The sequence below is a fragment of the Rhinoraja longicauda genome, chromosome 14 (assembly GCF_053455715.1).
Source record: "Rhinoraja longicauda isolate Sanriku21f chromosome 14, sRhiLon1.1, whole genome shotgun sequence".
In the NCBI taxonomy this organism is placed as follows: Eukaryota; Metazoa; Chordata; class Chondrichthyes; order Rajiformes; family Arhynchobatidae; genus Rhinoraja; species Rhinoraja longicauda.
In genome coordinates this window covers 29,715,355-29,739,702 of record NC_135966.1, presented here as the reverse complement: position 1 = coordinate 29,739,702, position 24,348 = coordinate 29,715,355, and the positions used below count along the sequence as shown (strand labels likewise).

The 24,348-nt window shown below is 43.5% G+C and overlaps 1 protein-coding gene across 1 annotated transcript; it reads right to left on the bottom strand.

Moving 5' to 3' along the window:
- Window positions 1–10,220: 10,220 nt before the first annotated feature.
- Window positions 10,221–18,684, bottom strand: LOC144600106 (pantothenate kinase 3-like). The gene is made up of 4 exons (XM_078411524.1): window positions 18,338–18,684; window positions 17,779–17,955; window positions 11,055–11,178; window positions 10,221–10,583 (listed from the first exon to the last, which is right to left on the bottom strand). Exons 1-4 carry the CDS (start codon window positions 18,682–18,684, stop codon window positions 10,533–10,535), a joined length of 699 nt encoding a protein of 232 aa, XP_078267650.1. The 3' UTR covers window positions 10,221–10,532.
- Window positions 18,685–24,348: the final 5,664 nt, after the last annotated feature.

Genomic DNA, 24,348 nt, shown 5'->3' with positions numbered 1-24,348 from the left:
CGACTTCTTTCTTGGTTGAAACCTTATCAGCAATGAGTGATTTATAGCAGGATACCTCTGCACTATGTTTACACAAGTTCACGGTCACTACAGAATGTTACCACAGAATATTTACATTGTTGTTCCTTAGCCATTGTCATCTTCTACTTCCCATCCCATCCCACACCTTTAATCCTTTCTTTCCAAGGAATCACTATTCAATGTATTACAACCTAAACTTCTCCTTCCAGGGTGCGCTTGCTTTCATTGAGAAGAGTATTGAGCACAAAAGTTGGGACATCATGATGCAGCTGTAGGATTTGCTGGTGAGACTTCACTTGGAGTACAGCATGTAGTTCTGGTCACTCAGCTATAGGGAGGATGTTACCTGGGCTTGAGTTGTGGGACAGATTGGTTAAGCTGGGATTTATTTCTTTGGAGCATTGGAGGATGAGATGTGTCCTTATTGAGGTCACCAAGATAACGGGGTGCATGGATAAGGCGAACGCTCAGTCTATTTACAGGTAGAGGATTCAAAAATGAGAGGACATAAGCTGAAGTTAAGAGGGGAAGGATTTAAGAGGGACATCAGGGACAACTTTTTCACTCAGGGGCTGGTCTGTATTTGGTAGAGGAAGCTGCAGAAGTGTCCACTGGTAAACTTGTTCCTGTTGAATGTGTAGTTATGTCTGGACTACTTGGCAGATTTCAATGAGAAAACCTTATGGAAATGAGTTTGGCCCTGCACAGATATGGATTCGAATCCCCTTCTCTCTCTCCTCTACCAGTAGCACGTCCTGCTCTGAGTGACTAAGACCCATCTTCCCGGTCATGGTGAATTCCATGGGGAAAGCGACTACCAGTGTTCCCACTTCTGGCACAACTGGTTTGTGCAGAAAGCTAGAAGTAAATAAAATATCTTCAGTAGCTGTTGCACCTCTCTGAGTAAACAGAATACCAGAACCAATTCTCTGAAGGGGTAAATGTAAATTCATAGTATAACAGCCAGAAGATGTAAACCCAGAAACTAACCCATAAGTGGTTACGATGTGCTGGCACAATCTTTGACTAGCCGAGGAAAATTATGCCTCTGTGATTCCCAGCACCACCTACTGGTTAGAACATTTATTGACATGTAGGTTGGAGATTCTAGTCAGATTGGCACGATTTGCTTTAGGGAATCACAGAAATAATGTCTGTTCGGCCTTATGTGGAAAATTATTGTTAGAATGAATCTTGGAAAATAGCGATGTTTTGGATCCAAGACCTTCAATACCTTGCCTTGGTTTTAGGCACCGTAGTTGATTCCTTGCTAGTGAGATCAGCCGGAATTGTATTCTTTTTCCTCAGGTACTCAAGAAATTCTGAGCTCTACGATCACTACGAATGGAATCAACAGTACTTCAGTAAGCATATATCAAAGGTTCAAACTACATAAAATCTAAAGCATATCTTGAACATTGGACATTTTTCTGCAGGTGTTTTAATGGATGCTGCAATAAATCAGTCTCAGCAACGACCCAGTATCAGTTTTCAATTTTTCTAATTATCCATTGGCTGACTGACTTAGTAGCAAAATTCCGCAGAAGAGAATGTATAGCCGCATTTTGAAATGTCTGAGAAAATTAATCATAAATTTGTGTGGATATCAATACATTTTCTCATAATGTGCTTTTTATTTTTGTTTAATAATCTAAATTGTGGCAATTTGTTGAAAGCCTCCTAAAAGTATGTTATTCATTTTCCAATCTGTGGGAACTATCCAGAATCCATGGAATTTTGGAGATGGAAAAGTAGTGCATTCAATGGCATCAAAACTCTAGGCCACACTGCTCATAGGTACAATTTTGAAGACCGGGACGTTGTCCCAGCACGATTCAAATAAGACCTCTCCCAGATGAACAATTTCTCCTTTCCCTGCAACTCTGCTGCCACTGTCCCATGAATTGAAACCCATTTCTTCTGCACAAATATTTGAGTCAAACATTTAATTCTCTGCTTTTAGCTTCCCTGTGCTAATTTGCACAGGGTTTGGGGGGGGAAATCCAGATTACTATCTGTGTGGGTTTAATTTTTCAATCATCCAATTTTTTGTTCATCCAAGGTTCTCTTAATTTGCTATCCTGATCCCTCCTCCTTCCTGGAATATGCCAGTCCTGAACTTTGATGAACTAGCCTTAAAAAGACTCCCACATGTCAGATAGAGACTTACCCAGTAACAACTGCTTCCAATGTATCTTCCTGAACTCTTGCCTAATAATGTTGTAATTTGCCTTACTCCAATTTAGTACCTTCGTGCAAGATCCAGACTTATCCCCATTCAAAACATTGTTAAAACCTATAGTGTTCTGATCACACATTATTGTTACACAGGTGCCCATAGGAGTGATTGCTTGTCAATTTCAGTGGTCTGCTGCAGTTAAACTATCAGCTGTGTTCCTTAGAGGTAATGTTGTCTACGTACTGCTGGGAGATTACATGAAAACAGATGTTGTTCCCCATTACTGTTTAAATGTAATGCAGCTTTTTTCTGCTTGTCAAGTTCCAAAGTAACTTCTAAGTAGTTCTCTGGTTCCCCGTCAAAATTAGGTTATAACCAATTAGGCACATAATGCAATTATTGTTCCCTAATTCATCACTCGTGTAATATTCAATTTGAGTAACAGAAACATGTGTGATAGCAGAACCACCTGTACATTCAAAAGCAGGAGACATTTTTTCACCCTCCTAGGGATTCCTGATATTGTCAGGATCTGGAATCCCCCTTAAAATTCTTGTAACTTATAGACAATAGACAATAGGTGCAGGAGGAGGCCTTTCGGCCCTTTGAGCCAGCACCGCCATTCAATGTGATCATGGCTGATCATTCTCAATCAGTACCCCGTTCCTGCCTTCTCCCCATACCCCCTGACTCCGCTATCCTTAAGAGCTCTATCTAGCTCTCTCTTGAATGGATTCAAAGAATTGGCCTCCACTGCCCTCTGAGGCAGAGAATTCCACAGATCCTTAGGAGAAAACTGATTTATCTCCATCATTAACGAATAATAAATTTAATCAAAGGAATCTACAGCTCTCAGTTGTGAAACAACCGAGAATTAGATTTCATTTGGATTGTGATCAATCACATAAAGAAATGGGCACTTCTTTATTTAGAGGAGGAATATCATTCTCTTTCTCTGACAAAATTCACACAGAGGGCCACACTAGATCTGATGGATCTTGCTGACTTAAATGACCAAGTACAAGTCACAGAAAGATGTAAAATTGGGGCTGATTTAATTCAAACAGAGCATAAAATAAGACGGTTGAAGGTATAGGTTGAAGGAGATACAAGCTGAACTTTTCAGCAATCAATGGGTGATAATAAGAGGCCATTGGACTGAATATTAGATATTAAATTTAGCACACCAAGAGTTTTGAGAAACTGACAAGCATCTAAAGCACCTATTTAGATAGAGAGAAAACATACATAAATAAATAAATAGAGAAATTCTTTTTTTTGCATTTAAAGGACGTTTACTGTGTTTCTGATCATCTGAAATGTAATATAAAATGCCCAAAACACTCTGCAGGTTAGACAGCATCTGTGAAGGGAGAAACAGAGTTTATGTTTCAGGTGGATGATCTATCATTTAATTGACCTGAAAGGTTACCTATTTTCTTTTCCAAATATGCAGCCTGGCCTGTTGTGTATTTCCAATATTTTTTGTTTTAGTTTCAAGTTGGCATTTTCTGAACTTAAATGTGTCTTTTCATTTTTAGCATGGATACACAGATCTTCTACTTTTTCGTGGCATTGGTCTTCTGGTTCTTCTCTCTTTGACTGGAATAATAACCTTCTTGAAAAAATGTAAGTGATAAGTTTACTAATTTGGATATGTGGTTGGGCAGGGACCTACAGTGTTATGGTTCCCGGGTGGTGTTGGAGAGGGACTACGCGCTGTCCACGGGCACCCTGGAGGATTTCCGGGACCGCTGGGCACCGCGGGGGATTGGATGTATCCTGGATGGGGATTGTAATATAATTGTATAATAGTTTCAATTGGTATATTTGTTTGTATAGTATTCTGGTGGTGGGTTCTGTTTTGGTTTGAATGTATTGTAGATATTATTTTAATATTTGAATAAATATTTTGGATTTATGAAAAAAACAGTGTTATGGTGAACCATTTTCATTTGGGGCACTCCGAATTTAAAAAAAAGATTGCAGCCATGGCTAAAATGCCATAAGCTTATAATCAAAATTATGATAGGCATTGATGGATAGATAATAAAAAAAGTTTCCTCAGTGGCAGAGGTGTCTAAGTCCATGGGCCAAAGGCTAGAGGTGGGGAACAGGAAGTTTAGAGGGGATTGGAGGAACAATATTTTCACCTGGAGGGTAGTTGCAATCTGGAAAGCGCTGCCTTAAAAGGTTATGGAGGAGATTTTAAAGCGATTAAAGAAGCATCGGGATGAGCAGTTGAAGGCACAGTTGGTTACAGACCAACCTGCTGGTAAATTAGGTTAGTATAGATGAAACAATGAATGGTATAGGCATGATGGGCCAAAGGTCCTGTTTCTGTGCTGTATGACTATAAAGAATCGGTGCAACAGTGCTGAATGTGGCATCAATTCTCGCTGTATTATGACTCTGTTGGCCTAATCCGCAATATTCATGGGTTTCTATGTGTCTGATCATACTGAAGACTAGGATATGTACGAGTAGGTTATGTGGCTGGTTTAATTTCTCATTTCCAAGCGATACCTCTGTGCACCCATACCCTCCCAAGAATTCACAAATGCTCCCTTGCCTGTTACCAGGGTACGGCAACCTAGAGATTAACAAATGAAATCTTCTCATAGATGATTTAAGAATGCAGTGATATAAAGGAGTATTCAAGATATGATCAAAGTTTATGACAGTGGGAATTAGGTAAGAAAAATAAGAGGAGGCAGTAAAATTACAAAGATGCAAACTGCTGGAGTAACTCAATGTGTCAGTCTGAAAAGGGGTCCTGATCCCTAAAACATCACCTATCCATGATACCCACAGATGCTGCCTGACCAATTGTGTTCTTCCACCACTTGTGCCTCTTTTCCATAAATCAGTGGTGAGCAAGTTATGGTTGGAGAGTAATGAAACAACACACTCACTCAGTTCGGTAATCAGCAAGAGGACTTCACCAAACTTATCAGAAAAATAGTGAAATGACAAAACAATGTTGTAGTTCAATTTTTTATATTTTGGTAAAAAATTGTATTTAAAAAGTATCTTAGTGGAAGTCTTATCACTGCTGACATTTTAATTTGTTATTTCCATTAAATCTGTCTACTATGTTCAGTCACCAACACCTGGCAAACTTTATTTTGTTTTATATTGATAATTCAAGAAGTGAAGGAATGTGTGACTTAAAATAGTTCCCAACAGATAGGGGGGTGGGGGGTGTTCATTAAAACAATGGCATATGGTATATTTGTTACTGTTTTGACATTACCATCTCAATATGTATTTTTGTCTTTTTTAGCAAAGAATTCCACAAAAAGGAGCACGTAAGAATTTATATTTGTAATCACTTTTTAAGACCAGTGGTAATATTTAAAAATTCTTATACAATTTATATTAATTTCTTGTTTATAACCACAGTTTAAACAACAGTTTTGAACTACAACAGCATCAAGCAAGTGCAGTTGTTACAGCGAATGCAGCGCCGGAGACTCAGGTTCGATCCTGACTACGGGCGCCGTCTGTACGGAGTTTGTACGTTCTCCCCGTGACCTGCGTGGGTTTTCTCCGAGATCTTCGGTTTCCTCCCACATTCCAAAGACGTACAGGTATGTAGGTTAATTGGCTGGGCAAATGCAAAAAAAATTTGTCCCTAGTGTGTGTAGGATATAGTGTTAATGTGCGGGGATCGCTGGGCGGCGCGGACCTGGTGGGCCGAAGGGCCTGTTTCCGCGCTGTATCTCTAAATCTAAAAAATGTTGTCCATTAAGTAAGCGTATTGATTGATTAATTAATTAATAGTTGCAGAATGTTGCATCACCTAAACTATTGATTAAACAGGAATAGGGAAATAAATCAAGTTAAATTAATTGTAAATCGATCAAAATATATTGTATTAAATGTATGGTGCCTTCATAATGCTTGACTTTACATGGTAAAAACCTTTAAAACAGAAAACTTCACTGGCCATTGTGAGCCATCGATTATTATGCAACCTTATAATTCAAGTTAGATGGCTTCAAAATTTCCGTGCAGCCAAACAAATGTGAACTTAAGTAGTGCACAAGGTCCAAGACAAGATTTTGGACAGAGGGAGGAATGGGATGCTGGCAGCTCTGGACTCAATCGAGCCTGTGCCATGCTAGTCGTGGATGGATCATAACCTTGTGGTTTGGGGAAGATTGAGAGAACACAAGAAACATTGAGGCTGTGTAGAGATGTAAAAACATCTGTTTGTTGCTAGGGAAACACATCATGGAACAATGTGGTGATGAGATTGTCTGAGATGGTGGATGTTTAGCAGTTTGGGGAGGGACATAGTGAGGATTTGGATTGCAGATTGAGGTCTGTACCAGGGGAATTGTTGGGTAAAGGGGCAGGAGAATCAGTGCCTGGGCCTCGGGGTCCCTTGGTTGTCTGTTATATACATTAACGATTGGGAAAGGAATGTAGGTAGAACGATGTTGGAGTTTGCGGATAATAACCAAAATGGTTCTACGATGGACAGTGAAGGTTGTCTAAAGTTGTAACAGGATCTAGATCAACTGGGATAGGGGGCAAAGGAATGGCTGATGGAATTTAACTCACGCAAGTGCAAAGTGATGCATTTTGGGAGGTTAAACCATGGAGTTGTGAATTTGTGGAATTCTCTGCCAGAGGGCAGTGGAGGCCAAATCACTGGATGAATTTGAGAGTTCGATAGAGCTCTGGGGGGATAGTGGAATTAAGGGATATGGGGAGAATTTGGGCACAGGTTACTGATTGTGGATGATCAGCCATGATCACAATGAATGGTGGTGCTGGCTCAAAGGGCCGAATGGTCTCCTCCTATGCCTATTTTCTATGTTTCTATGAGATAAATTACAGGGCCACGGAGAGTGTTGTCGAACAGAGAGATCTTTGGGTCAAATACATTGGGCAGCAAAGTGGCGCAGGGGTAGAGTTGCTGCCCTACAGTGCCAGAGACCTGGGTTCGATCCTGACTATGGGTGCTACCTGTAAGGATTTTGTATGTTTTTCTTGTGACCATGTGGCTTTTTTCCATCATTCCAAATGTAGGTTAATTGGCTTCTGTATTTTCCCTAAGTGTAGGATAGAAGCAATGTATGGGTGATCGCTGTTCAGTGTGCCCGGTCGGCTGAAGGGCTTATTTCAACGCTGTATCTCTGAAACTAAAAACCAAAAAGTTGCCTGAAAATGACAGTACAAGTAAACAAGGTCGTGAAGAAGGCATATGACATGCTTGCCTTCAATAGAGTTCTAAGTACAGGAGCTCAGACATCATATTCCAGCTGCACCAGAATGTTGGGATCACACCTGGAAAATTACGTGTAGCTCTAGTCACCGTGCTATTGGAAGGATGACTATGTGAGAGTGGATGCAGAAAATATTCACGGATGTTGTTGCGATTGGAGAGCATGTGTTATGCGGATAGATTGGAGAGGCTGGGAATGTTACCCTTGGAGTGAAGGAGGTTCCAGGGGTTAGCTTACAAACGTTTACAAAATCACGAGGTTGCATAAATGAGATAGATGGTCACTGACCTTCTTTCAGGGTAGTCTAAAACTAGAGGGTAGACACAAAATGCTGGAGTAACACAGCGGATCATGCAGCATCTTGGGAGAGAAGGAATGGGTGATGTTTCGGATCGAGACCCTTCTTCAGACTGATGTCAGGGGAGGGGGCGTGACAGAGATAGAATGTAGTTGGAGACAGTAAGACCAGTGGGAGAACTGGGAAGGGGGAGGGGATAGAGAGGGAAAGCAAGGGTGAAGTTAGAGAAGTCAATGTTCATACCTCTAGGGTGTAAATTACCCAAGCGAAATATGAGGTGCTGTTCCTCCAATTTGCGCTGGGCCTCACTCTGACAATGGAGTAGGGCCAGGACTAAAACTAGAGGGTATAGATTTAAGTGAGAGGGGAAAGATTTAAAGGGGACCTGAGGGGTATGTTTTCACACAGAAGATGGCAGTTATATATAAAATGAGCTGCCAGACAAAGTACTATAGGCAAATACAATTATAATTTTTTCAAAGGCATTTTGAGAGGTTCATGGATAGGAAAGTTTAGAGGGTCACATGCAGGCAATGGGACCAGCTTGAGAAGGTAGAGTTGGGCTGTTTCTATTGTATGGTCTAATATGGCTGTGGTATGCCTCTTTTATAATCAGTAATAAATTTATTTTGTGGATTATTTTTGTCTACCTAATTGTTTTTATTGAGTCCTTTTCCAAGCTTGTAGTTTTCACTTTTATTGCTTGTTAATTTATTGTCGATGTACTTACAAAATGTCGGTCTATAAATTCTTCCCTAGATTCCAATTATAATTTACCATTGCGTGGCATATCAATGATTTTGTTTATAATGGGCCTTCCCGTAAAAAATCATTAGTATCTTAGCTCAAAGCATTGGGTTCTATTGAATGGTTTATACACATTTCTTTGTGCATAGACCCTGTAATGGAAAATTCTAGGTAAGACCTAACACTCCTGACATGATCTTATGCACTTAACGAAACAGGATTGATAGCAGTGATGGGTGAAACAGGATCCAGTCCATGAAGTTACATATTGTCACAATGTACTTTTCTGCTTTTGAGTCTTCAGATCCGTTTCAATTTTACTCTTGAATATTGATATCTTTGGTGTGAAGACAGGATTTGTCTTATCACGGAATGTATACTCCTACTCATACTATCATGGACAACTACATCTGTCACAGGTAAAATGGGAATGGTGAAGCCAAGTAGGTTTATCTCTCATGTTGGTTCATTTGCAACTTGGTGCAGACCCAATGTGGCAATTCTACAATTTGAGAACCTGGTCCACTTCGGCTGGGGTGGTGCTATTTCCTAGACCTACCGCGTTTTAATATGTCTGCCAGATCACCGCTGCACATTAGTGGTTTAATATCATTTCCAGAACCATAGTCCCAATCTGGATTACTTGCAGCCCTACCATTGGCAACACACAAACTGGAGGAACACTTTATATTCCGCTTGGGTACCTCACAACCTAACGGAATGAACATTAAATTCTCCAATTTTAGATAAGTCCCCCCCCCTCCTCTCCTATATAAACCCTCCCCTTTAGATAAGTACTATGAAGTACTTTAGATGTCCCATCCCCCCCTCCCTTCTTCCCCTGCTTAAACCCTCCCCTTTCTTTCCCCCCTCCCCCCTTCCCACCTACATTCTTTCCCCATGCTTCACAATTTACAACTCTTAAGTCCTTTTACTCACACCTTGTCTTTTCATTTCTGACCTTTGTCCAGCCATCTGCACATCAAAAAACCCTCCTCACCTATATCAACCTATGACCTGCCCCTTCTTTCTTCCAGCTTTGCCCCCCCCCCCCCATCAATCTGAAGGGTCCTGACCCAAAATATCGTCTATCCATGTTCTTCAGAGATGCTGCCTAACCTGCTGAGTTGGTCCAGCACTTTGTGAAGTTTGACTTCCCAAAACTCAACACCTCAGACTTTTCTACATTAAACTGCATTAGCCATTCCTCAACACATTTTCCCAGTTGATCAAGAGCTTACTTTAACTTTTAATGACCATATTTACTATCTGTGATATCACACACTTTAGTGTCAACTACAAATTTACTAATCATGTCTTGTACATACTCATCCAAGTCATTAATATAAACCCCAAGCAGCAATGGGCCCAGCATTGATTCCTGATGCACACCACAGGCCTCCAGTCCAAAAAGAAACACCCTTCCACTATAACCCTCTGCTTCCTTCCACAAAGCCAATTCTGTATCCAGTTAGTTGGATTGCCCTAGATCCCTTGCTCCATCAAATACTGGATTTTAAATAATTTTCTTCGTTTACCCTGTCAAGACTACCATCCTCTAAGTAAAATAGCTTCCTCTTCCTCCCTTATAATCCTCAATTTTGAACACCTAAATGTAGCCTCCCTTCTAAAATGTTTCTGTAATCAACAGCTAATACATAGTATCAAAATTGCAAAAGCAGCTTTGATTCGCAGAGGCTTAAGGGTACCATGGAGACTATTTAAATGAGCTAACAGTAATCCAAAATTAGATTAACAACCCCAAATAATTTCAGTTGATGAGGCAATAGAAGAAAGTATTTTGGAACATTGCAACGAGAACTAACTGCAGTTAAATACACTGGACCCAATTAAAACAGTAAGATTTTTCACAATTCAAGTAGAAAGAATACTTCAGTAATACAAACCAGCCTGTAGTGTGGCTCATCTTTGTCACAGATTTTTAACAGGTTTTTAATCACTGGATGAATGCATTTGTTTCCCATTCCCTAAACATTATGCAGCTGTACACATTTCTTCCATTTCCATGATGTAGAATACTCAAGTTCTAAGTGGAATTCAGAAGTCCAAGCAGAGCCCCGACTGCTCCAAAGTAACCCTGTAGTTTAAAAATAAAGCAATTTAGAACTTTGGTATGGAAATTTAATTTCTGTATTTAAACAGAACAGTAGTTTTCCCAAGAAAATTGTGGTTTAACCCAGCTCGTTTCTGCTCCAATCACTAAAAGTAGAGGTGATAAAAAGATTGAAATCTCTAGGCCTTCACATTAATGAAAGGTTCTCAGCTGTTCCTCACTTTTGTTCTTGTAATGAACCATTCACTACCACCGGTCGACACATTGGTGTAGCTAAATAGAGCAGCTGTCTCACAGCTCACAAACCTCTACATCCGTCCATGGCAATGACTCAACCAATACTGAACTTTCCCTCACAAACTCCTGATGCATCATTCCACTATGATTCAGTGGATATACTCAGGCTCAATTATGGTATATTCTGCCTTTCAGAGGACTTCCAGGAAATACACAATACGCCAAAACTACAAAAGAAAGGGGACCATGCCACTCTACCTCATTCAGTGCACACATACGAGCTATGGATCCTATGTTGTTTGTGATGGTGACCAAGGTAGCTCTTGCTAGGTCTTCTTTGCTAACTAAATCACGCTTCTCCCTGCAAATCATGTTGCCAAAGCTGCAAGGGAATAAACAAAAGAAACGCCCACTTATAACCAACATGATTTATTTAGAATTTACTAAAATAATATTAAACAAAGCGAATCTTCCTCAACACCCAAACCCCATCCATCTTCATTGTGAATACTTTTGAGGCATCTACTACACATGTACATACCAGAAACATACAGCAACTAAACAAAGTGAGCAGACTGTTATTTTGTTTTTACGCCAAAAACTAGATAAATTCTGAAGCTGCTGGGTACCCGCAGGTAGAAAACCAGAGTGATCGTTATACAAATGCTATTCTGAAAAAACATTATAAGCAGTACTGGTGAACTGTGGGGATTGTTACAGCTTAGCCTAATGGTGGCCTTGACTGTCATAGGTAGGTATTGCGGTGGTGATTATTAATGAATAATTAAAATGGAAAAGGCAAAAAAGGATGGAGACCAGCTCTCGAATTTCAAAACCGATTCAAAAGTACAGCTTTATGCAGCTCCAATGCCCAAGAAGAAACTCAACATATTTTTATGCCTTTTTGCTGTTTTTTATATGATATATTTCAGATAGCACCTTACTTAATCTACACAATCCATCGATATAATCACAAGAAATCAAAAACAACAGTGACTGACTTACTTCACAAGGCAAAACTAAACACGTTCTCCTCTGGACAAACTGTTGCCATTATCATCTCACTTTCATATCTACCGCAGTTGCTGTTTGTAACTAACAAACTGATGGATATTATGATAATGGGATGGATCAGCTTCCCTCACTAGAGAGCGCATAGTTTTAAAGCAATTGGTAGGAGGATTAAGTGATAAACAAGATTTTTTTAAATTTAAAAGAACATCTCAAATTCATTATTTGAAAGCATGGTAGAGGCACGAACATTCAATGCATTAAAAAAAGCACCAGGTTGAGCATAGATAAGTATAGGACAAGAACACACCCTTTGGCCCACAATGTCTGTGCTGAACCCAACTCTTCTCTGCCCAACTGAAACATAATCCATATCCTTCCATTCCCTGCATATCTATATGCCAACCCAAAGTCTCTTAAATGCCATTATCATATCTGATTCAACCACCACCCTTAGCAGCATGTCCCAGGCACTCACCACCATCTGCATAAAAAACTTGCCCCACACATCCCTTTTAAACTTTGCCTCGCTCACCTTAAAGCTATGGCCTGTAGTATTTGATTTTTTCATCCTGCGGGAATGGTTGACTGTCTACCCCATCTATGACTCTCAGGTCTTCTTGCAACCTCTGGTGTTCCAGAGAAAACCATCCAAGCCTGTCCTACCGCTCCCTGTAGCTAATAACCCCTAATCCAGGCATCATTCTGATAAACCTCTGCACCTTTTCCAAAGTCTCTACATCCTTCCTGTAATGGGACAACCAGAACTCCATGCATGAAATACTGAACCTATAAAGGTTGTGAAGAGTTGGAAAGGATTGGACACCCTGCACAGACACAAGGTTGAATGGCCAAGTTCCACACTGTAAACATTCAACACTCTGGTGCAATATTCATTAAACTATTTGATAAAATATGGGAATTTATACTTAAACATATTTAAGCTGCAGTGCAAAATATGTACCCTTCACATTGATTTTGAATTTCCACTTTAATTAAAACTGATTCAATAAATATTATTGCATTTGCCATTCCTGGTCTTGTGTTTCCCCCTGCAACAGATGCAATGGCAGCTTTTCAAATACTATATACACTACTTGTATTAGAAACAGTCAGGTAATTCAAAAGGAAAAGACAGAAGGACAAAAAAATGGCAACTAAAAGTAAAAAGTTGCAAAAAAACCCCCAAAAATTCAAATAACAACGCTAGGCTGACATTATAGGCAAAACTCCCAGCCAACTGTTTGCTCACAAGCCTTGTGTGCATTTTTAGCTTTTTCTATTTACTAAAATAATTATATTCTGTAGAGCACTCTCTAATTTCAGAATGAAGTGTTATTTGTTGTTCAAGTAATGCAAACCTGCATAAAATGTTGGTTAAACTACTTATGGGTGATTAAAAGACTATTTTGTAGCGACCATAGAGAGTGGTCCTAGATGTCGAACCCTCAGATTGGCCAGCAAGGTCACGTGTGGGTGCGACCGTAAGGATTGGTCCAGGGAGTGAGACCGCTGATTGGACAGCGTCGTCGCGTGTGGTTTTGGCGCCCAAAAGAGTCAGTTGAGAGACTCCTTCAAAGAGAACAGTTAGTTTTAATGGTTGTCTGTAATCTCGTTATGTAAACATTGTGATCGAATATTGCTGTCGCAATAAACTTCTTCAACAAAGAACGAGCCTCTAGACTTGCCATATTGGTGACCCCGACGTGATCCAGCCGATCACCTACCATGAGTGAACAAGACGCCTCGTTTTTTGCTTCTATGCCCGGCGCACCGGAGCTAAGCGCGGTCAGCGTTCACCTTCCGTCGTTTTGGGCACATCAACCACAATCTTGGTTTGTCCATACCGAAGCCCAGTTTCACTTAAGAAACATCTCGGCAGACGCGACAAAATACTACTACCTCGTCAGCGCTCTACCGCCGGAGACGACCACACGGGTGATGCGGTTCATCGTCAACCATCCCGCAGAAGACAAGTACGAGGCCATGAAGGCACTGTTATTACGAACCTTCGGATTCAGTAGGCATGACCGAGCTAAGAGGCTTATGCACCTACCGGATCTCGGAGATCGGCTGCCGTCCGTTCTCATGGCTGAAATGTTAGCGCTAGCAGGTGAACACACGGATTGCCTCATGTTCGAGCAGGCATTCCGAGAGAAGCTTCCCAAAGATGTCAAACTGATGCTCACGGATTGTTCTTTTAAGGACCCCGTGGCATATGCAGAAAAAGCCGATGCGCTCATGGCGTCCAAATCAAAAAGAAGCAGTTCAATCAACAAGGTCTGGACATCAGCGGCCGCGCCACTGCGACATAAAGATGGCGCCGAGTCTCCCGCCAATTCTCCAAAAGCCCGCCAAAAGGATCCGCACAAGTGCGGCTGGTGCTATTACCATCTACGATGGGGTGGAGAATCCCGCAACTGCCGCTCACCTTGTACCTTCTCGGGAAATGCCTCGGCCGATCTTACATAGAGGCAGTTGCGATTGGCCAGAACCGACGCCTCTACGTCCGAGACCGATTCACGGACACAGAATTTTTGGTTGACACAGGAGCCATAGTCAGTATCGTACCGCCGACCGGCCTCGAGACCAGATCGGGTAAGACATGTCCTACCCTCATCGCGGTTAACGGCAGCCCCATCCGCACGTATGGTACGCGGACAATGTCCCTGGCTTTAGGCATCCGCACGTACGAATGGCCATTCATTATCGCGGACGTCAACCAGGCGATCCTAGGCGCAGATTTCCTCTGGGCCTTTTCACTAGTCCCCGATATCCGCGGTAACGACCTTCGACCATCCGTCAGCAGCGATGAGCCCGCCGCTCCGCCGGCCGCCACCCCGCCCAGCCCAACTGTCCAGGCCATCGTCGCGGCCCCCGACCCGTATGCTGAGGTCCTGGCGGAGTTTCCAGAGCTGCTCGTCCAACGCTTCGACGCTCCTTCGGCCAGGCACGGCGTGGTCCACCACATCCGCACCGAGGGCCCCCCCGTTTTCGCTCGGGCCCGGAGGTTACCGCCCGACAAGCTGGTGGTGGCGCGGGCAGAATTCAGGAAGATGGAGGAAATGGGCATTGTCCGTCAGTCTGACAGCCCTTGGGCCTCGCCGTTGCATATGGTCTCCAAAGCATCTGGGGGGTGGAGACCATGCGGCGATTACCGGCGCCTCAAAGCCGTCACCATGGCAGACCGCTAACCCATACCGCACCTCCAGGATTTCTCGTCTGGGCTGGAAGGTGCCGTGGTGTTCTCCAAGATCGATTGGTGCGGGGCTACCACCAGATCCCTGTGCGTCCGGAAGACATACCAAAAACTGCCACGATCACTCCGTTCGGGTTGTTCGAATGGTTGCGTATGCCTTTCGGTTTAAAGAACGCGGCACAGGTCTTCCAGCGACTCATGGACCGTGTTGGTCGAGATTTGCCTTTTGTGTTCATTTATTTAGATGATATCCTGGTCGCCAGCCCCTCGGAGCAGGAACACCTGGCCCACTTGCGGACTGTATTCCAGCGGCTCCAAGACCACGGGCTCATCATCCAACCCTCCAAGTGTCAATTTGGCCTCCCTTCTCTCGATTTCTTAGGGCAGAGAATCACCCCTGCCGGCGCCACCCCTTTGCCCGAGAAGGTGGAGGCTATCCGTGCATTCCCGCGGCCCACCACAGTGAAGGGTCTGCAAGAGTTCGTGGGCATGGTGAACTACCATAGGTTCGTCCCGGCAGCAGCACGGGTCATGCGCCCGCTCTTCCAGTGCCTCGCGGGTAAACCTGTAGAGTTGGTATGGTCCTCGGCCGCGGAGTTGGCCTTTGCAGCAGCTAAGGCGGCTTTGGCAGACGCCACCATGCTGGTCCATCCGAGTCCCTCCGCTCCCACGGCCCTGACGGTTGATGCATCTGACGTGGTGGTGGGAGGGGTTTTGGAACAGCAGGTCGGTGGCCTTTGGCAGCCCTTGGCGTTTTTCAGCCGTCAACTGAGTTCGGCTGAGCTGAAATATAGCGCCTTTGACCGAGAGCTTCTGGCTCTCTACTTAGCTGTCCGTCACTTTAGGTATTTCCTAGAAGGCCGCCCGTTTGTGGCCTTTACGGACCATAAACCGTTAACTTTTGCTTTTTCCAAATTGTCCGACCCATGGTCGGCCCGCCAGCAGCGGCACCTGACTGCCACCTCTGAGTTTACCACCGATGTCCGTCATGTCGCGGGTAAGCTTAATGCCGTTGCTGACGCCCTGTCACAGCCCGCTGTTTCCCCCATTTCAGCGGTGGACTGCGAGGTGGATCCCCAGGAGCTTGCGGATGCACAGCTCCTGGCGGGCACCGCCACGGCATACCAGTCCGCCACTTCAGGGTTGAAGTTGGCTCAGGTGGCCTGCAGGTACAAAAGTCTGGTGTGATGTTTCCCTCCCCCGTCCTTGGCCGGTGGTGCCACCCTCCCTTCAGCGCTGGGTATTGGATGCCATTCACGGGCTGGCGCACCCGTCCATCTGCTCCACCTCTGCCTTAGTAGCCGCTCGGTTTGTGTGGCATGGCCTGCGAAAGCAGGTAGTTGCTTGGGCCCGTTCCTGCGTTCCCTGCCAGACCGCTAAAGTCCAACGCCATGTCCAGCCACCAGTACAAGAGTTTGCGGTCCCAGCGGTCCGCTCTTTCCATATTCACGTGGATTTAGTTGGACCTTTAGCTTCCTCCCGGGGCTACACCCATCTACTCACGGTAGTGGATCGGTTCACCCGGTGGCCGGAGGCTTTCCCATTGTCAGATACCTCCGCTGCCTCTTGTGCCAGGGCCCTGGCCCTCCATTGGGTGGCCCGTTTCGGGGTCCCGTCTGTTATCACCACCGACAGGGGGCCACAGTTCACCTCTACCCTCTGGGCCACGCTAGCAGAGCTGTTCGGCTCTCGGTTGCAACACACCACGGCGTACCACCCTCAGGCTCATGGGCTCGTGGAGAGGTTCCACCGACAACTCAAGGCGTCCCTCAGTGTGAGGCTGGAGGGCCCGGACTGGGTAGACCAACTTCCCTGGGTCCTTTAGGGCATCCGGACCGCTCCTAAGCAGGATCTCGGTGCGTTGTCCGCGGAACTAGTATATGGCTCGCCACTTCGAGTACCCGGAGATTTGCTGCCGGAGTCCTCTGGTCAGCTGCCGTCAGTTCCGTCGGTGTTAGCTTCACTCCGGGCACACGTGGGTTACCTGGCTCCGGTTCCGACTTCGCGTCATGGGTGTCTCATGGTGCACGAACCGCCTGCCTTGAAGGACTGTGAGTTTGTATTTCTGCGTAGAGATGCCCATCGTTCCCCGTTGCAGAGGGTCTATGAAGGGCCGTTCCGGGTTTTGCGTAAAGGAATGGTCACCTTCACCTTAGGAGTGAGCTCGTCTCGGTGTCCCGGCTTAAACCTGCGCACTTGGATCCGGACAGCCCTGTCCTGGTCGGTCAACCGCCTCGGCGAGGCCGTCCTCCTGCAGTTCCACCCGGTCCAGGACCCCCCGCTCCTGCAGTTCCAACCGGTCCAGGACCCCCCGCTCCTGTGGTTCCGGCTGCCCCTCTCCTTACTCGTTCTGGTCGCGAAATCCGGCTCCCTGCTAGGTTCCGTACCTCGGGTTCTGGGGGGGGGGTCATGTAGCGACCATAGAGAGTGGTCCTAGATGTCGAACCCTCAGATTGGCCAGCAAGGTCATGTGTGGGTGCAACCGTAAGGATTGGTCCAGGGAGTGAGACCGCTGATTGGACAGCGTCGTCACGTGTGGTTTTGGCGCCCAAAAGAGTCAGTTGAGAGACTCCTTCGAAGAGAACAGTTAGTTTTAATGGTTGTCTGTAATCTCGTTATGTAAACTTTGTAATCGAATATTGCTGTCGCAATAAACTTCTTCAACAAAGAACGAGCCTCCAGACTCGCCATAATTTAAAATCATTTACAATTATGCCTACAAATTACAAAATTACAAATAACCATTAGCCTATCACATGTATCACTTCCTACCTGGAAGCTACTGCCCATCCTGGCAAACCAAATCGTTCATAGTCCCCTCCGTAGATGTCCCGTACTAGTTTGTCAGCCATAGTGCTGTCGCCTTTTGAGGCCATTTCAAGAGCTTCATCGAAAGTCTCACAACCTGTAAGCAAACAGCAGAGGCCCAGGAAGGTTCCACCTCCTAAACTAAAACAAAAGCAACAAAAGTATTAATATCTGATGCAAGACGGGGTATTTTAGAATGAGTAAACAGAGTATTTGAAAGTAAATGGCCCTCTTCCTCACATCTAATACTAGTTGGCTCACATTGGGCTCATTCGTCCTTAAGCCACACTGATTTTCTCCACTTCCAAGCTTGGAGCGAGACATTGTGCAAAGACCACAGTTTGAGACCAGTTTGTGATTGCAGCAATGCGAGGCAGAGCCTCACGTTGCCGGCTTCATATGGCAGGTTTGGTGGACAGACTCTAATCAAATGCACTTACACCTAAATACATGCACACTGATGATGTCAAATGACAAGTTTTATCAGTTTAAAACAGAGTTCTCATTACTTTTAACATCTTACCTTGTTCCAGTTACTCTTTTGTAATGGTCCTTTGAGTACACAGCTAATATGTTGACTCCTGAACCAATGTTCACCACGAGCAAAGGGTAGGGGTCATCAAGGTTGAAAGGCATCTTCTGGCATTTCTCAGGATCAGAGGCATTTTCAAAGTAGTAACATTCTGCCTGGCCATTAAAACTGAGAGAGTCAATGTGCAAAAGGCCATTGACCAGGCAGTCCAGTTCATCCAGTTTGTGTAACTGCAGATTACCAATCTGAAATAAATAAAACTCATTAGATTCTCTGGAAAAGTGATGCAGGATTACTGCTTGATAATGATCAACAACATGAAATTGAATTTCTACCATCCCTTTCGTTCAATTTTATGACTCCATTAATGAGACGCGACAGAGGGTAAAACTTTGGCAGCTTTATAATTCTGCTCAGTAAAGTTACCAAGAGTAAGGCACAAGGCTTATTACCATACATGAAAACAAATATTAAAGACAAAATGACTACAGTTGGCCTAATCAGCTTCTTACGAACATTGAGTGTGAGAAAAAAATACAACGGAGAAAGTGATGAAAGCTTGGTATTTGCCATTTGCTGACAGGGAGATGAAAGAGAAAGGAGGAGAGAGAGAAAAAAACAAATTTGGAACTCTAAGGTACTGAGCAGTTGTTGGAAATGCGAAATGAGAGTGTGCTGGAAATGCCTATCGGACCAGGCTGCACCAGTAGACAGATAAATTTAACATGGAGATACAAGAGACTGCAGAGGCCGAAATCTTGAGCAAAATACAAACTACGAGAGAATCTCAGCGGGTCAGACAGTATCTGCGGAGGGAAAGAGAGACGGTGTTTTCGGTTGGAAACCTTCTCGAGACCAATAGAGTAGGGGGAAAGAGCACTTTTGTTGAACACTTGCGCGCTGTCTGCCAACGCCTGCTGGTCCTCCTGGATGCTAACTGGAGAAACTACACCTCATGTTCTGCTTGGGTAGGTTACCACTCAACAGTACACACAACAAAGACTCCAATTTCAAGTAATAACTCCCTACTCTGCCTTCTTTTCCCACACCCATCCCACACACCCTCCTCCTCGATACACACACATTTCCCCCACCAACCCTTCACCCTGTACCTTTCCCCTCCTCCTGATACTCATTTCCCAACCCTCTCCAATTCCCCCATTTCTTTTTTTTTTATCTGCCCTTCTTTCATATGCCCACCCCCCAATATCCCTGCCTCGGGCTTTACATTTCATTCCTCCTCTTCTTTGCAATCCAACACCCTTTTGACTCATTTTCACCTCTAACCTTTGACTCCACCCTTCTGTAAATCAATCTTCAACCATATCCAGTTATCATGCACCAGGCTTTGCCCACCCCAACTCTTTTCCAACTTTCTTCCCCCACTCCATCAGTCTGTCAAAGGGTCCCAACCCGAAATGTTATCTGTCCATTTCCCTTGATGACTATGCAAATCGAAAATGGTCATGTGTGACACGCTGGTATCCTGAAATTACTGTATTCCAAGGGCTACACATGTATGACTTAAAGCTGCATTCAACTTACTCAAATAACCAGCCTTTCCAGACTACATCAGGACTAACCAGTTTCAATGCAAAGTCATCAACCTGAACTTTTACGTTAATTTTTCTCTCTCTACAGATGCTATTTGATTTGCTGTGAATTTGCTGATGAAAAATTTCCATCGTTTTCATTGATTTGATCTTTCCAGCAAATGCTGTGTTCTGTATTTCACAGCTTCAGCACTGTTCTCTCACAACCCCACCCTCCCCACACATTCTGTTTTTTTTTAGATTTAGAGATACAGTGCAGAAATAGGCCCACCGGGTCCGTGCCGCCCAGCGATCCCCGCACACTAACACCATCCTACACCCACCAGGGACAATTTTTACATTTACCAAGCCAATTAACCTACAAACCTGTACGTCTTTGGAGTGTGGAAGGAAACCGACAATCTCGGAGAAAACCCACGCAAGTCAAAGGGAGAACATACAAACTCCATACAGACAGAACCGTAGTCGAGATTGACTCTGTACAGACAGCGCCCATAGTCAGGATCGAACCTGAGTCTCCGGCGCTGCATTCGCTGTAAGGCAGCAACTCTACCGCTGCGCCACGGTGACCGTGAAGCAGTGTCTGCTTTTCCTACAAATTAATAGCTTCTTCAAGTTTATGTTCACGATTTTTGGTCTTTAAGAACAACAACTAGTTCAGAAGATCATCTAGAAATGACAAGTCAGAAATTGCCTTGTGTACATTTTATCAGAACCATTGATACTTCAATTTATTCACAAAATGCTGGAGTAACTCAGCAGGTCAGGCAGCATCTCGGGAGAGGAGGAATGGGTGACGTTTCGGGTCGAGACCCTTCTTCAGACTGATTGATACTTGATACTTGATATCATTTGATATCATTGATACTTCAAGTCTGTTTGCGGAACAGTATGAATATCTGTCACTACGTGGATGAACTGGTACCAGGATAACAATAATAACAATTTGCCTTCAGTTTTGACATTATGTGACACTTTGAATTCACTAATCTAAAATGCTCTATAATTTCCACTCATATCAGTACCTGAACTGTAATTGCTATGACTTCACTCTGATTTAGTGTTTATTTGCTAATGAGTTGAGTCTTGAGCAAGCAAGAACAGAGTCCATTACTGTACTGCTGACTGCACATAGTACAAAACATGCTTTACAGTGGTTCACATGGCATTTTCAAATATAGTAACCTTCAAACTGTTTTATTCTGGGTATTCACACAAAATCAAAGACAAAACCAGAAATATTACCAATGGTGACCAAAGGCTTGAGGGGGGATTCATACAGGAATGTGGGATGGGTATCCAATAGTTTGCAATTTAGGTAGCTGAAGACAAGGCTATTGTCATCATTGAGGAGATGCAGAAAAGGTCAGAGTTACTTGAATAAATTGATTGCACGTGTGGAGGAAAGTGGTTTAGTTTAGTTTAGTGATATAACGAGGAAACAGGCCCTTTGGTCCACTGAGTCCGCTCCGACCAGCGATCCCTGCATATTAACACGAGGGACAATTTTTACATTAAAAAAAAAAAAAAAAAAAGGCAAATTAACCTACAAACTTGTCCGTCTTTGGAATGTGGGAGGAAACAGAAGTTCTAGGAGAAAATCCATGTAGGTCACAGGGAGAACATTCAACTCCGTACAAACAAGCACCCATAGTCAGGATCGAACCCCGGTCTCTGGCGCTGTAAAGTGGCAACTCTACCGCTGCACAACCGTCTTTTAATTATTATTATTTTTACGGGTTAAAGTAAAGGTGGGGAGATAACAGATTGTGAAAGGATTGAGTGCATCAAGGAGGTTAAGCACAAGGGAGTTTCAATTTGCAAATGTTCAGGCATTGTGAGTTAAATGCAAGACAGCAGGGAGAAAGTGATAAGTGAACAGGACTTGGCTGGGATAGGTACAGAGAGCACGGCTTTGAATAGGTGGTTTATGTGGATTGGAGGACACAACACCGCCACTCATTATTCAAAACTAAAATATCACCAAAGTCTGAACCAACAGAAACAATTTTTGCGTAGGCGACTGTAGTGCACCACCTCACTTCAGTTCCAAATGAAAATGCATTGCAGCCTTTGAATCGGAAGAGTGTAATCTTTCCATTTGCCAACCTCCCTCCCCCCACCAAACACAATATTATAATTACAAGTTTATAATGTTTCCATGGTGCTTAATGTCATGATCCTAGTATGCTATAAACTGGATTGCAATCAATTATGCTGTGAAAGTAGACAGTCTTTGCAACACCAGTGTTCTGCAGTCACTTTAATTTATTATTGTTGAGGTTAGAGGTCAAGGATTAAATTGTACGGCAACAGATAATACTAGATAAATTAAGATTGGGTTTTAAATCCGTGCAGAATGCAAAAAAAAGGTGTGTCATCAGACTGTGGCAGAGAAACAGTTTCATGATGTGGTAGAGTATTGGTTAACTCGGGTTCCATTCGAGCAGAGTTCCCTGCCGGGATTGTGGGATGGATAAATGTATTTTTGTACAATTTTGAGGTTCCCAAACCAGGGGAATGCTGCAAAGGAATAGCAACATATGTTATATACCATATGTTAACAGAAACCTCTCATCATTGCCTATAGTCAATGAATATTGATATTTAAAATTACTATCTTGATATACCCCAGATTAAAAATGCACTTAGATTTTCTGTTCACTATGTGAAAGTTAAGTGCTTGAACAAGAAATTCACTGAATGTGGACACAGGGTACACAGAACCAAGAAATAAAATTGAAATTCTGTGAACACTTGTCAGGTCAGGCAACATTTACAGAACCATGATTATTGTTTCATGTTAAAGACTCCTGTCAGTACACTAACTTCGTTTCTATTTCCACTGATACTGTCTGACTTGAGTATTTCCATCATTCTGTTCTTATATAAATTCCGATTTATGCACTTTTTTGATAAACAAAACCAAGGGACTGCATGCTTTATGAAATCCATTTGCAAAATGCAAGCCAGTGAAGCGACTCAAAGCTTGTGCAGTAACTTCATGTAGTATGTGTGAACTGTTAAAATATCTAGGTACAAAATGCACGTTTGAAATGAGAAAATGTTCATGCTTGTCTCATTCACCCATTGAGTTCAGTGATACACAATGGCCTTCTCTCCTGAGATGTTGCCTGACCCACTGAGTTACTCCAGCTTTTTGTAATACACACAATGTAAATGACCATTCAGGGGGCAGAGCAACCAAACAATGCATAACACAAATCCCCCTTTAGTGGGAGTTGGGAATCTTCTGGAATTCTTCAGTCCAGAGGACAGAGAGTGCTTAGCTATTAAATATCGTCACGACTGAGTGAGAGGTTTTTGAACAGCACAGGAATCTTGGAAAATGTGAATAAAAGGTGAAGGCGAGGTACAAGAGCAGGTAAGTAGCACAAAGATGTGGATTGTGGGGTTCATTACTGTTCCTGTTTCTGCTGTTCAAAAAAAAAAGACAACTTGCAAACAGCTGAATTTTGTTTTGATGGCCACATGACTCCTTATGCATCAAAGACCCAGCCATTGGGAGAAGAAACTGTGAACATAATAAATAAGTTTGTGGTCTAGACATACACAAACTTACACCTGGCTTTCAACATGGAGGTGATCAGTAGCAAAGGGTCGAGTCTGTGGGAACTGCATCATTGAGGAATTCCGTATTTTTGTTCCTTGTGGTTAGTAGACTTTGCTGGAAGGTAAGTCATCTTTTCTACTATTGAAGTGGTGAGATAGAAACATAAAAAATAGATGCAGGAGGAGGCCATTTGGCCCTTTGAGCCAGCACCCCCATTCATTGCGATCTTGGCTGATCATCCACAATCAGTAACCTGTGCCTGCCTTCTCCCCATACCCCTTAGATACTATGATATCCCGAATGGCTGTTGTGCATTGTGCCACTCCAACAATGTACATGAAGGAGCACAGCAATGGGGAGGTTTATGTCCAAGGGAACATAGTGCACAAGTCAAATTCAGCTTGCAGGCATCAAAATAACTAAGTTATAATGGCCTTTGCCTTTTTCAGCTGATGCAGATCAGCAGCAGCACGGTGCCACAGCAGTAGAGTTGCTGCCTCACAGAACCAGAGACCCGGGTTTCAATCCTGACTATGGTTGCTGTCTGTACAGAGTTTGTCGTTCTCCCCATGACTGTGCGGGTTTTCCCTAGCTTAAGGTAATTGACAAGTTGTTTTGTACTGAAACCGTCAAAGCCTTTTCAATAGTTTTGCATCTACACACCAAGACAAATTAAGAACATTATTCAATTAAATTCCAGCTGCAGAGAAGATCTCTCCCAACCCTGCCAGTGTCTTTTGGATGGCGGGTAGTATTTCCAAGAAGATGAGGCTTTCATTTCCGCATTATCTGTCTCTGATGTGCTCCCCATTTCCAGGAATTTGCACAGGAAAGAGGAACCATGGAGAGGGAAGGTGTTTCCAAGAGCCCCAGTG

Bases quoted from the DNA above. Each gene is read 5' to 3' on its own strand.
- LOC144600106 (XM_078411524.1), bottom strand. From the start codon at position 18,684: ATGGTAGAAATTCAATTTCATGTTGTTGATCATTATCAAGCAGTAATC. The intron at 17,956-18,337 runs GTAAGATGTTAA...CTTTTGTTTTAG, and splicing joins AAAAGAGTAACTGGAACAAG to TTTAGGAGGTGGAACCTTCC. The intron at 11,179-17,778 runs GTAGGAAGTGAT...ATTCCCTTGCAG, and splicing joins GGATGGGCAGTAGCTTCCAG to CTTTGGCAACATGATTTGCA.